The 13667-nt window shown below is 42.3% G+C and overlaps 2 protein-coding genes across 5 annotated transcripts in view; both read right to left on the minus strand.

Moving 5' to 3' along the window:
• Positions 1 to 1108: 1108 nt before the first annotated feature.
• Positions 1109 to 5504, minus strand: RHO (rhodopsin). Its single transcript, XM_067544357.1, has 5 exons — positions 5144 to 5504; positions 3615 to 3783; positions 3293 to 3458; positions 2745 to 2984; positions 1109 to 1231 (listed from the first exon to the last, which is right to left on the minus strand). The coding sequence occupies exons 1-5, from the start codon at positions 5502 to 5504 to the stop codon at positions 1109 to 1111; spliced, it is 1059 nt and encodes a 352-aa protein (XP_067400458.1).
• A 6937-nt stretch (positions 5505 to 12441) lies between these two features.
• Positions 12442 to 13667, minus strand: part of IFT122 (intraflagellar transport 122) — a 40881-nt gene continuing 39655 nt past the window's right edge. For all 4 annotated transcript variants that reach the window (XM_067544360.1, XM_067544359.1, XM_067544358.1 and 1 more), the window contains one exon: positions 12442 to 13030. In XM_067544360.1, coding sequence (XP_067400461.1) covers positions 12941 to 13030 — 90 coding nt within the window. In that variant the 3' untranslated portion in view covers positions 12442 to 12940. The remainder of the gene's footprint in view (positions 13031 to 13667) is intronic.

Here is a 13667-nt window from a genome sequence, read left to right on the forward strand (position 1 = left end):
AGACCTTCCCTATCAGATTTTTGCAAAGCTGCATAGAATTAGAAATTGGAGAGGATAATACTGTACAAGAATAGTTTCAAATGTTGATAACACAGAAGGGTGAGAAAAACATCTTATTTGTATAACTGAGCTAAAAATAAAAATAAAGAACACTGGTACAATTGCAATATGCCATCTTTTAGCGCTTTAAACATATGTTGAAGTCTCTGGGCCATATGCTCCCATGGCTTGCTTGCTACGAAGTGAAGAAAAGCATAGCAATGTGCCACCAATCAATCCTCAAAAAGCATAAGTGTTGGCCAAAACCTCCTACTTGGTGTGATGCCAAATCAAATTTCAGCTGAAAATTGGTAGGTGAACCACAGGAGAACCATAAAGAGCTCAAACTATAGGGGTGTGGTCTATGGACGTGTAGGAGGAGTTAGGGGAAAGCAAAATGACTATATATGTTACCATGGAAATATAATGTCACGTTACGGAAAAGACACTGCAAGTCAGCTGCTGCTTACAGTTCAAATCCTATCCCTTGTATACAGCACAGCTAACTGGTTGTGTTGAGTGCAACAGTGGTCACTGCTGACATACATTCTGACAGTCCTGACCCCCTACTGTGGTTGCAGGTACCTAGGTATACCTCATCCCCCACTAGATACCTGTGTTTTGGCTCTTTACAATGGGCTTTCCCAACCATGGCCCCTGCGGTTCACACCCAGAACAGATGCCAAAGTAGAGATGAACCCACAAGGGCTGCTGCCTCACTAATCTTTTCCATTCTGTGAAAGGAGACCATCTGGCCCTCTGTATAAAGCTAAGGATCATGACCCAGATACTCGGTTGGTGTAAATAGGCCTAACTCTATACAAGTCAATGGATATACACACATTTACACCAGCTGAGGAGCTAGCCCTTTGTATTGAATAAAAAAATATATACAGCCTTGTTCAAATGATTTCTATGATCAGAATTGAAAAGTCCATCCTGCTGGATTAACAGTGAATCACACACAGGCGGTGGTGATGGTGACGTGACTACATTCATGCAAATGGGACTTGCACATCCATGCTGACAAGGCATGCTAACCCTGAGATCAGCTGCTTCCACAAGGAATCTATGCAGGAGAAACCTGGCTGGTGGAGACGGAGGAAGTCTCTGTCTTGGTGCCAGCAGAAGCGTCATCATCAGCAAAGAGGTTCTTTCCACAGCAGAGGGTGGTGAGCATGCAGTTACGGAACTAGAAAAGAAAACAAGGTTGGCAGAGGTAACTGACAGATGCAGGCAGAGTGACAACTATCAGTCAACCCTACGCATTGTGAATACCCTGCTTACAGTAAACAGGTCAGTAATGCACCTGGAGGGATTTCAGACTAACACAGTGAGGGGGGAAATTCAAGGAATTCAAGGCTAATGAATATGCTCCTAGATTAAACCAGTTCAGGTCTACTGAAATGTCCTTGTAAAAGTCTGCACACCTTTGGAACAGTCTAGTCAATGGAAGACTCTCGCTATTTTCAGTAGGACTTGCACTGGATCCCTTAGCTGAATAATCCTGTCGAAATGAATGGGGCTTCTCATCTGAGTGATGCAAACATGAGCATGAAAGATCACAATTTGTCAACAGCTCAATATTTGACTAACTAGCAGCAGAGACACAGTAGCTGGCTAGTACATTCAGGGTGCAGACATCTCCTCTCCCACTATTATTTTCATGTTCTTTTACACCATCCATGGAAGCTAAAATTTGGGACATTATACAGAAACATTAAAGTTAATAATGAGACTGTCGTGGAAAGCCTAGGATTCTCCAAAAGTAAAATAACTCTTCTGCAACTGAGAATTTATGTTTTATGCCTCATTAAGTATTTTATTGTTCCAAAAGTAAAAGCAATGTATTTTTTCTTTCTATCTAGAGTACCAGTATAGGCAGTGGTGGCTATTAAAAAAACATTATTTACCAACAATTAACACACCAAATTGTCTGAGATACCACAGTTATTTCCTATTCTAAGCACAGTGAAATACTGCTCATTCTGATATCAGTGTGGGTAAATGCTTTTTCAATGATGAGGACTGTACGCTGTACTGCTTTCTAAAAACATAAGGATAACCAAATCTCATGTTTTGCAGTATGAGATGATCACAGCAGGGATCTGGAAGGAATTTCTGCTCTTGATGTAGCATTGCACAGATAGCCAAGTGCATTTTGGGGAGGTTTTTTTTAAATTAAGTTGCCTTAAAGCACCAGGTGCTGGTCAGTGCTGGAGGTAGAATACTAGACTTGCTAGACCAATGGTTTATTCACTCTGCCAAATCTTTTGTTTGTAATTTTTCACACTTCCTAGAACTAGTTATAACTGCTATTCAGGATTACATTAACCTTAGTGAGTTTTATTATTGGCTCTGTTACACTAGTGCATCCCTACTGAATCAATATAGTTACAGCATTGTAACTGAGAGCAGAATACAGTCCTAGATCTTTAACTAACTCAATACACTGACCATTTCAAACAGACAGTCCTAATGACTTCCAATAGAGTTTAGTGGATGTATGTAATACTAAAAGATGGCAAGTCAATGAACAGAGATGTCCCTTTTTATTACAGAAACCACATTGCCTTGAAAAAGCCCCATTTGTACCACACTGAGCAAAAAGAGCATTAAAAAATATGTTCTAAGTGCTATAACTCTCTTTAAGCTATAAAGACATTAAATACAATAACGAAAAAGACCAGAGATTTGTCACTGACCTGTTTGTTCATGACAATGTAAATCACTGGGTTGTAGATAGCAGAACTCTTGGCAAAGAAAGCTGGGATGGTCATGAAAACAGGGCCAAAGTCAGAGCCCTGGTGAGTGAAGATGTAGAAAGCAACGCTGGCATAGGGCACCCAGCAAATGAGGAAAGAAATAACCATGATGATGACCATGCGGGTAACTTCTCTCTCGGCTTTCTGGGTGGTGGCAGACTCCTGTTGCTGAGCTGCAGCCTAGAGACATAAGACCATTGAAATGATGATGGTGCGGCAGAAATGTACTGGGGGACATGTTGAAACTGACTGTCCAGGGAGTTTGTGAAGGTTTTAGGAGTGGATTGAGCTACAAATGTCAAATTCACATCCCCCTAGCACCCCACGTGTCAGGGTTGATTGGCTCTGGGGTTATGGTTCATTCCACTACAGGGATGGAGCCAGCTGTGGAGTTCAGATCTAGATCTGAAATCTCCCAGCATTTCGGGTGGGAGAGGAATAGGCTTCAGATGCAGGCTTTTGGTCATCTCTAGCAGGTTTAAACCTACCTCTTTAACAGTGCAGACCAGGCGCCCATAACAGAAAGAAATGATGATCAGTGGAATAAGGAAGTGAACCACAAACATGTAGATGACAAAAGATTGATTGTGGACCTCAGGTTTCAGAGTGTAATAATCAATTCCACATGAGCACTGCATACCTTCTGGGATGTACCTGCAGTTAAACCAATGAGATTAGTGTCTGCCCTTTGAACTGGTGACTGAGGTTGTTTAACTTACAATGCTGCTAGAGAAATGCGTAAAACACCTCATTAACTGCACTAACACCATGCTAGCCGGGGCGTCATTTCAGAAAACGCTCAATCCATACCTAGACCATCCAAGCAGTGGCGGAGCGGCACAGGCCAAGGCCATGACCCAGGTGAACATGACACCCATGAAGGCGTGGTTCTCACTAAATCGGAAGTTGCTCATGGGTTTGCAGACCACCACATATCTTTCAATGGCCAGGACTACCAGGGACCACAGAGCTATTTCACCTATGAGAGAGAGAGAGCAACACACACACACAAACCGTTAGCAACAATAGGGAAAAAAAAGAAAGTGTGTAGCCATGTAAACGAGCCCTTTTCATAGATTCTAAGGCTAGAAGAGACCACTGTGATCATCTAATCTGACCTCCTGTATAGCATAAGCCATAGAACGTCCCCAAAATAATCCCTAGAGTTGGTGACTGAGTTTGGATTAATTCTTAGGTTATGATTTCCATTGAAGTCTCTAAATGACAAAGAAATCCAGGTAAGGTTTCAAGGAATGTTAGTGTCACAGATCTGAATTAAAATATAGTAAAGAACACACAAGTATCTTATTGTACTACTGATCTCTGTACCCATCATTTTGCTACAGTGTTGTGTGCCCTACTGCATCATCCTATCACATGGATGAGTCAATCTTTCCTCTCCACATTTGTATCTATACTTAAAAATCCATGAGCCAGATTCCAAGAGGTAATGAGCACTGACAATTCCAATGATTTCAACCCACTGCTCAGCACCTCTCAAGATCAGGAGCTCTGTTACTAGAGCATTTTAAAGGTGACCTATAAAGGAAGAGGAAATTGGTCTTTTGCCCTTTTTGCCTTCTTTATGATGGATAAAGAAGGCCGGAAAAGTTGTTGTCACAAAGATGACATTCTTTTTCATGCTTGTTTATTTTGTTATAAATTTAGGTCTTGTCTACCCATGGTAACTGGAGAACTAATGAAATGATGACCTCAGAGGATATAGCTATCTGAAAACTAAACTGTACTGACCTGAGAGGGGAAGGGGTTTTTTTAGTCCCACAGTTTAGCCTAATGCCTAATTGATACTGGAAGAAAGGATGACTTTGTCAGAGGCTAAATAACCCTCTGCATCTTCAATGACAGTGTGAGAGTTCACAACAGACATCATCTGAGCTTCTCAGAAAGTCCTCAGGCAACACCACGGAAAACCAGATTTGCCATTTCTAAGGTTAAAAGAACAAGCCAAAAAGGATACAAAACTAACATTTTAAAATCTGTTGCAGTAGCTTGTCAATCCTACACTCTACATTTTTCAGGATACTCAATTGCTGGGCATCCCCTAAAGTGCTAAAAGAAGGTGGAAAACATGGTGCTTTATTTTTCCTCCCCCATTTATTTCCTGTCCTGAAATATCACACCTTTAACATAGTCCAAATTAATAGCAAAACACATATTTACAACATAATTTCAAAATTCCAGCTGCCTTTTAGGGTGCACATTGAGACCATTTGTTACCTCACCCCTCTCCCCCCCCTTTCCTAAAATTTTGGGGGACACCCGAAAGGAGGAGATTTTTTAATTTGCCTATTGGTTATTTACATCTTTAAAAAACTTACCACCCAGTGTAGCAAAGAAGCCTTCAACGTTGCAGCCTACTGTGCCAAAGACAAAATAACCATTCATTGAGGTGTACATGGTGGTGGTGAAGCCTCCAAAGACCATGAAGAGGTTAGCAAAGGCGAGGTTCAAAAGGATGTAGTTGAGAGGTGTCCGGAGTTTCTTGTGTTGGATGGTGACATACAGAGTCAGGAAGTTGACAGGGAAGCCAAGAAGAATCAGCAGAAACATGTACGCAGACAGTGCAGAGAACTTCCATGGCTCAGCTAGGTAGTACTGCGGATACTCAAATGGATTTCGCACTATCCCAGTCTTGTTGGACATGGGCACATAGAAATTTGGACCCTCTGTTCCATTCATGGTTGCAGTTCTAGAGGTATTTTTGGTTTACAAGTATGTTTTGCTTCTCTTGCGGCTCCCTTCTTGATGCTCACCTCCTTCTTCTGCCTCCTTCTTACATTTGAACAGAAGCTCGCTATGCTATTCTCAGCACAGCAGCCTTTATAAAGTGCCACCTTGGGTAAGCTTTCAACATCAGTGTCAGCATGATTAAGGTTTATGGCATTATTAATCATAATAATCCAAGTTAGGATTTCAAGTGTTAATAGGCTTTCCCCGGCAGGTGTTATAGTGACACCTGTTTCTGGGCTGCAAAATAGTTACCAGAGAACATTGAACTCATAAGGCCAGCTTCACAAAAGGATTTAGGCACCTAACTGCCATTTCCATTGTCTGCATTGTAGAATGAGGACCCACTGGGATTCACAACCCCACTCCCCACTCAGCTGCCGCCAAACCCTGTAAGTGCCTAAACTCCCTTGGCACTTAAATTTTTGCAATAAACGTTCCCTAGGCATCAATGTTTCCACCTCTGGGCATAGGCACTGCAGCCAGATGTCAGGTGTCCCGCCACCTAAGCCTCAGAAGCATGCATGAATCAGGGGGAAAGAAGGATTTTTCCACCTAACTCACCTGCAGGACTGGAACCAGTAAGCATGCGCTGAGCTCACCTACTGGCTCAGGCCTCTATAGATGAGCTTACACAAGATGGCAGCAGAGGAGGAGCCCCCTCCTGACTTAGCCCACTGGAGGCTACTCACCTGGGTTGTGGGAGACCCCTGGTTTAAGTCCCACCACTTGAGGGGGAAAGAAGGGCTTTGACCTGAACTCTACCAGCTGACGTGTGTGTGCTAGCCCCTGGGCCATTTGAGGTGGAGCGCTTCAATCTCTCCTATTGAAGCTGTTCCACGGTGGATGGATAATTTTAAAAAGTCGTTGGAGCAGGGGGACTGGATCCTCAAGCTCCTTTGTGAGTGCGCTAGCCATAGGGCTACAGAGTCTCTCTCAGGCTTGCACACGCGCTCTCGTTCTCTGGCCTTCTTCTGTAGCGTGGGGCACAGCTCACTTGCTGGTGGATTCTCTGTACCTTAAAGTCTTTAATTCATGATCTGAGGATGTTAATAACTCAGTCATAGGTTAGCGATTTATTACAGGAGTGGGTGGGCAAGGTTCTGTGGCCTGCATTGTGCAGGAGGTCAGGCTAGATGATCGTATTGGTCCCATCTGCCCTTGGAGTCTATGAGTCTCCTGTTATTTATCCAAAATGGAACAACTTCACCAGGAAGACTGAGGGCGTCCCCTCCCCCACCATCTGACTATCCCATTACCCAGTGGTTCAAGTACTCCCCTAGGAGATGGTGGATCAAAGTTCAAATCCCTTCTCCGACCCTGGTGTGTGTGTATGGGGGGGGAGGGAAGGGGATTTAAACCAGAGGTGTTCCACATCCCAGTGAGTGAGGTCGCCACCTGTTCAGGTTTTTCTAGGATGTTCACCCCTTTTTTGAGGTAGCTGTCCTGGGAAAGCAGTAAGAGTGCTCAGTATGCACTGCCAGCTGTCCAGTTTTATAGGCTTAGAATCATCCTGGAGGTCCAAATCTTTTGTACCGCACCGATGGCACCCCTACAGGTTAGTACTAACCACTGGGCTGCTAGCTCTGCGGGAGTTCCTCCTCCCCACCCTCTTCCCCCTGGCTTCTTGCTAAAATGGCAGAAGTGCCTAACCCCAGAGGAGGTTTGCAGCTCAGAAGCCCAGCCCGAGGCAGGCTTCTTTTGGGAGCTCAGATTTAAGTGCCTAGCATGCACCCATAAGCCCAGTGTCTTCCATTGGCTAATTTAATCCTGGAACCACCTACTGTGCTGGTTTTTGTGGAGCCCATTCTGAGCTGCTGTCTCTCCTCAGTCACAGTAAAGGGAGCCTAGGTACCACACTCAGGCTTTGTGAAGCCGTGATTTTCTAGGTGCCTAAGAGTGCAGTGTGGCTATGCTCGGCATCACCCACCTAAGTCCCTGTGTTAATCTAACCCCTTGTACGGAATACGCAGCTCTCGTGTACAGGATAGAGGGAAGACCAGACAGCAAGTATCACCTCTGTTTCTGCTTCCAGCTCTGCCTCATGCTTGTTAGGTGGCCTTATGCAATTCACTGAGGTGCAAATTTTCAGAACTCATCTCTTCATTTTTGGGTGCCCCCTTTAGATGTAAGGCTGATCACCATGATCTTGCACTGATCTCCCCTGGATTGGTAGTTTTCAGCACTTCTGGAAGCTGGATCCCACCTAGCTAAAGCCGGACCCTCAGAAAGTAGAGGTAGCCACCGAATAGGCCACTTTCATGGGCAGTAACTGCTCTATGCCCCAGTTGCCCCATCTGTGCAATAGCTATTATAAAACATCTGTACTTCACTGGGGGGTTGTGATGTTTAATCTGATAATGGCTGTAGAACACCTTGGGTTGCTCAGGCAGAAAGATCAAAGTATAATTATCGGGGGGGGGGGGAGGGGGGGTAGGTGTGTAGTGATTGTTTTTTATTGTAGGCATGTCCAGTATCTGTATTGTATTTTCTCACAGTACTAGCATGGTGGAGGAAGGTTGCAGGGATGAGCTTTGAGGCCTTGTCAGAGAGCAAAGGCCCTTTTCCCTCCTCCTCAAAGGGAATACGTAACTCTTCTGTAAAACCACATTATGCATGGTGGGGTAGAGGCTGCAGGACTTAGGTAACTGATAATGGAATATGCAGCCTTTGAACTCTGGATCATCAACTGGAGCTTGGTCCAAGGCCTGTTAGAATCTGAAAGCTGGATTGTGGCCAATGTGAAATGAGTTGGCGGTCTCAGTGCAGTTCCCAGCAGCTAGATATCTGCTTCCTAAGCAGCAGCACCCCAGCTGAAATCTTGACAGGAGAAAAGGCCAAGGCCTGAATGAACTCTTTGTTCCATGGATGCCCACATGCTTTAGCCCACAGCAGCCCTTAGTATTTTTCCATAATGGGGGAAATTAAAAAGTGAAACATTAACACCGGCTTCTGGCTCTCTTATATCATCTTCTCACCTCCTTGGGGCAAAGCTGGTCTTTGCTATTTCTATAGCACAAGCTACAGTGGCAGTGCTTAACAAACAATTCCTACTTCTCCCCTAACACATGCTCGCTGGTGCCAAGTGGTGATAAGCACATTTGGCAGGGCCCTGTAGCAACTCTCACAGGACTATGCCCATGTTCTGTTTGCTCTGCAGGAAGACAGGAGACTTCAATCTCTCACGTTGTCATTAAACTTTTCTGAAGCATCAACTTACTAAATTGATAAGGAAGAGATAGAGTTGTGGGACATCTGGGGGTTTCGAACAGTATTTCCCCTGAATCTGTTTCCCCTCTCAGTGCACTGAAAATCATTTTAAAGTAATTGTTTGGACTGAAAAAAAATGTACTTGCACACCAGTTTTTAATTCTACAGTGTCCATGGAACAGTATGTACAGGAGGATGAAAATACAGACGTTAGCAGTAGAGAGCAAGAGAATCTCTCCTAGAGAGTTGATGATTCTCTCAAGAATCTCACCACCATTATTATTACTTAAAACCCAGCTCTATTTTTCCCCATCTCTCTTTTCCTCTGCCTTTTTATTACATGTTTTTGTTAGTAGTAAACAATATAAACTTACCATTTAACACATTCAGACTGCCGTATAAACATTCACTAGTTTTCAACACTTCAGTGAACTAGGCAAGGATCGTCTTCCCAATTTTACAGATAGGGAAGTAGAGGCTCAGAGGGGAATGACTATCTTAAAGCCATACAGCAATTTTGGCTACAACTAGGAGGCTGGGCAATGCTTGTGTCCCATCCTAATCTTATTTCTCCAGAGCAGACTGCTCCTATGCTGGGTTAGCATAGTATAGATAGTTTAGTTACAGGAAAATGGACTAAGCTGATTTCCTCCTGCACCAGCCTCAAACTCCTCCCCAACATTAAAGGGTCAGTAGAGGGATTTTGTTAAAGTTTTACAGGGGGCACACAAACATTCACTCTCAGGAAGAGACTGCACGGAAAACTTCAGTCCCAGAGGTGCATGTCTCATGTGGTCATACAAGTTTGAAAACAAAATGTGTTAACTTCTTATGCTAAACAATCTGTTCCACCTTATATTTAGCTGACACTTTCCCCAGACCTGAAAAAAAAACCTCTGTGTAGCTCGAAAGCTTGTTTCATTCACCAACAGAAGTTGGTCCAAGAAAAGATATCTCACCCACCTTGTCATTGAAACAGTTACATCATCATGGGAACTGGAATGCTTCACAATATCAGAGGAAGGCTAGACTGTATAGAATACAGCACTTGAACTAAGGCAAAAGGCATTTTTGACATTTGTATAGATGGGGAGACAGTCTTTCTACACATTTATATGTAAATACCATACTCTGAACTAAAGCAATATGTCCTCTAATACACTACTCATTCCAAAACTCCAGCTCTATTAACTTTTTGTGTTACCATGGCTACTTTCAAGCTGTATTAAAGTTATCTAAGCATCAACGTGGTTGTTAGCACATATACCTGGGCATACAGTCGGATTAAAGGTTTATCCTTCCAGATATTCAAATTTGTTCACATTAAGCTTTGATGCAATAAGCCACTGCTGAGATTGCAACTGCTGTCCACAGCTTAGAGCTTGAAGCGCGTCACAGATAGAGAATCCTGGTGGAAGCAGCAAGAAGTAGTGAGATAAAAGAACAAGCATAGGACAAGTTTCAGAAAGCGGTCTATGCTGCTATCCACATCAGTTCTAGTGAAGGGGATGCTGAGGGGACGCAGAGCAGGAAAGGTCATTGTTGGTACCATCTTGTAAGCTGATAATTCTATTTTAAGAGTTTTATTTCATCATGGTAAATTACTGTCAGAAGATGCTGAAGTTATCCAAGAACAGCTTCAATGTCACAGGGCAAATTGGGATTACCACAATATTTTTAAAATTCATAATACATTGGCTCTAACATTTATTTACACATGACTTACTTTTATATAGCATCTTTCCTGCTGAAGGATCCAAAAGTGCTTTTCAAATGTAAACTGCATCAATGGTCAGAAATGTGGGTCTGTAAAAAACTGAAACCCGTTACTTAATATATTTTGCCCGCTTGTCATTACAAATCATAGCTACTTATTACTATTTTTCACTTCTGCTGGCTTTGCAAAGCAAACACACTTATGGGAGAATGAGCTAGATTCTGTTCTGGCCCCTGTATCAAACAGAACTGTTTATTAATTCCAACTGCACCATCTTTATTGCATACAGTGATTTATGAGTAAGAAAGCAAGAGCAAGACTTTTAGATCAGTATGTTTAAAAAATATTCTGTTCTCACTACCAGTCTTGTAAAGTGTCAATTAAGAAAAATTTGATCCAGAATCTGAGAGAGATATGGAAGCCCATTGAAGCGTTTTGTTTTTTTTTTTGGTTTACAGTCACTTTTTAAGAGCAATTTAAAATATATATAAGGAATCATTTCAGTCACCAGTGAAATGCAGCTACCTCTGTGGCAGCTGTTTAACAGCATGCAGAAACAGAAACACTGTCCAATAGTTTAGGATTGTAAGCAAAGATGAATATAATATCCCATTGAAAACCGAGGGAGACTTGTGGTAGGCATGATTATAATAACCAGGCATGCTTTATGCATATTCTTACCTGTTAAGTACATTTGACTAACAATAATGAAGAGACCTATCACTTTTAGGTCACTAGCTCAAATCCAGTCCAAGTGGCTAACTACCCATAGTTGTTACTAACTAATGGCTGTTCAGCGGCCTATTCAGAAATCCAAGTATTAGTTTAGTGCAGTATCCACATAACGAAAAATCACCACCTCAGTCAGCAGCCTGAAGGGCAGTATTAGCAGAAAACCAAGGACTGAACAGGAACGCAAGATGAACTACTTTCTGTCCTCCTAGAGTTGCTCTCCACAGGTGAGAGTTGAAACATAGTGGTGGAGAAAGACTGCACAGCAACTACTCCCAAGGCATATCTCCACTGCAGAGTTAACTCAGGCTATCAGCACCCGGGTTAGCCTAGCCCAGGTGTGAGCAAGCACATTGCAAAGCCATGGCCGAGTTACTGGGCCACATACCTATATGAGGCTCTAGGACTTCTGAGGTCATATCACATGGCTCTTTGTGCTACAGTAAGTTGTACTGCTCTGTGATTCTTTCCCAGTGGATTGTGGGAGAATTTGTCTGTCCTTCTGGGCGCATTGGGGGAATTGTAGGAAGACACTGGAGAACTAACAGTAGCTGAATGGTTTAGCCTATGCACTCCCTGAAAAGTGGGTGGGTTATCAGCCTGAATGTAAGATGGACTTGGGCTTTAACCTATACCCAAGGATTGACCAGCTAGCTTGGATTAAAACCAGCACCATACTTGGGCCTAAGGTTTTGTGTTCATATGGGAGCTGTGTTAGGGGCAACATCTGAGTAGGAGTCAAAGTTAATTTTGCAGTGAAGACAAGCCATTAATGTACCAGTTCTACGGATAAATAGAGGCCAGCCTTTACCTTCCATGCCTGTCAAGCCGGCACATTTCATGAACACACCAATATATTCATTATACCTGATGAATCGGTGCCCTTTATTTTTTCACTAGGAATAATGGTGTTTTTAATACAGATTGGCTAACACATTAAAATCATAGTAGACAGGGAGACTTGTTTTGATATGTGTTAGCTGGTCTATGTAAACCCTGGCGCAGAGTTCAGGGATTACTTTGACCAGTTAACACATATTAAAACTGTAATTTGCTTTGTCCACACTAGGATTTTAATCATGTGTTCATTAATGCGTTCATCAATATGTTTAAGAGCTCCTAACTGTAATGCTGTTCTCTGCTGAAATGATATAAAAGGTACATTCCCATAGGGAAATTCCATTTCAGAGAAAGGCTACAGCAAATGCTCAAAAGAAAACAAGACACTAATGCAAAAACTTCCCCTTTTTATTTCAAGTTCTGTCAACAACCAAGTACAGTTAAGGGCCAAATTCAGTCCTGGCATAAGGAGGTGCAAAATCAACAAGGTCAACAGAATATCTCAAGGCTGAATCTCACCCTAATATGTTCCTATCAAATCTGTGGCAATCTGGCTGGTTGCCATGAAAAACATAGGACACTTGAAAGTAAAACAGGAATTTTCCTTTAAAATATTTTTTCCATTGGACTCTGTGGTTATATATAAAACAAAGAGCAATAAATAGAAATTCTGTAATTACACTGCTCATAAAAATAAAATTTTGTTTGGATAGGACACAACATGTGACATTTAACGGTTTCTCTTTTTCCACTGCTTATGAAATATACAGAGAGTGAGAAAATATATGTAACAACATAACCAAGCTGTTAAGAAAGCTTGATTAGTCCAAAATGTATTTCATTGTGATAGCAGAAAGATCTCTTGGATGGGTACGACGACGGATCTTTTTCACTGGTTTGACTCATCTATTCTTCTCCGACAGTACGGACAGCAGTTATGCTGAAGCACAAGGAGCTCATAATCCTCCGAATGAAACATCTGTGAATTAGGAACAGATTTAAGCACATCTATTACAGTGTTTCTGGCTCACATCTAGGAAAAGCAAACTGCGCTGGAATGGTTTTGCTAGTGCTCAGGATATCTGATGCTACTGTTACAACAGAATTAGTGTTTCCATTCAAACAAGTTATTTACAGCTGTTTGTAACAGATATAATTTTTAATACTAGAGCAAGTATTTCATTAAATAAGCAGGAAGGCTATAGAAGTCAGTTCACCCAACCAGTGAAAGCCAGCTGCTCTCTGAGAAAGGAAGATGGGGTTTACAATGCTTTCTCTGCTACCACATAGCCAAAAAAATAATCAAGCTCTTGAATATTTTGAAGAAAACACACCTGTGGTGGGGGAAACTACAAAGATAATTTTACTGTACTTGTTGAATGCTTCCACTAAACCTGGCAATACAGTTAGAGAGGCAGAGAAAAAACCCTTAATGTTTCCCTTCTTTTAGTTCACTCAAGGATTTCTTGCACGGCTACAATTCTTGCCATCACTGAAATGCCCCCAAATACTTCATTCTACAATCTCAGCTATCATGAGCTATTCTGAAGCCAGTCCTTTTGGCAAGAGTAGCACATGATATTTTGCTCTCTTTATTTACTATTCAGGACTTCAGA

This window comes from Emydura macquarii, unplaced genomic scaffold, assembly GCF_026122565.2.
Source record: "Emydura macquarii macquarii isolate MOO-44397 ecotype Brisbane River unplaced genomic scaffold, CSIRO-AGI_Emac_v2 contig_968, whole genome shotgun sequence".
Classification (NCBI taxonomy): domain Eukaryota; kingdom Metazoa; phylum Chordata; order Testudines; family Chelidae; genus Emydura; species Emydura macquarii.

Bases quoted from the DNA above. Each gene is read 5' to 3' on its own strand.
- RHO (XM_067544357.1), bottom strand. From the start codon at position 5,504: ATGAATGGAACAGAGGGTCCAAATTTCTATGTGCCCATGTCCAACAAG. The intron at 3,784-5,143 runs GTAAGTTTTTTA...TCTCTCTCATAG, and splicing joins CTTCTTTGCTACACTGGGTG to GTGAAATAGCTCTGTGGTCC. The intron at 2,985-3,292 runs GTAGGTTTAAAC...TTATGTCTCTAG, and splicing joins TGGTCTGCACTGTTAAAGAG to GCTGCAGCTCAGCAACAGGA.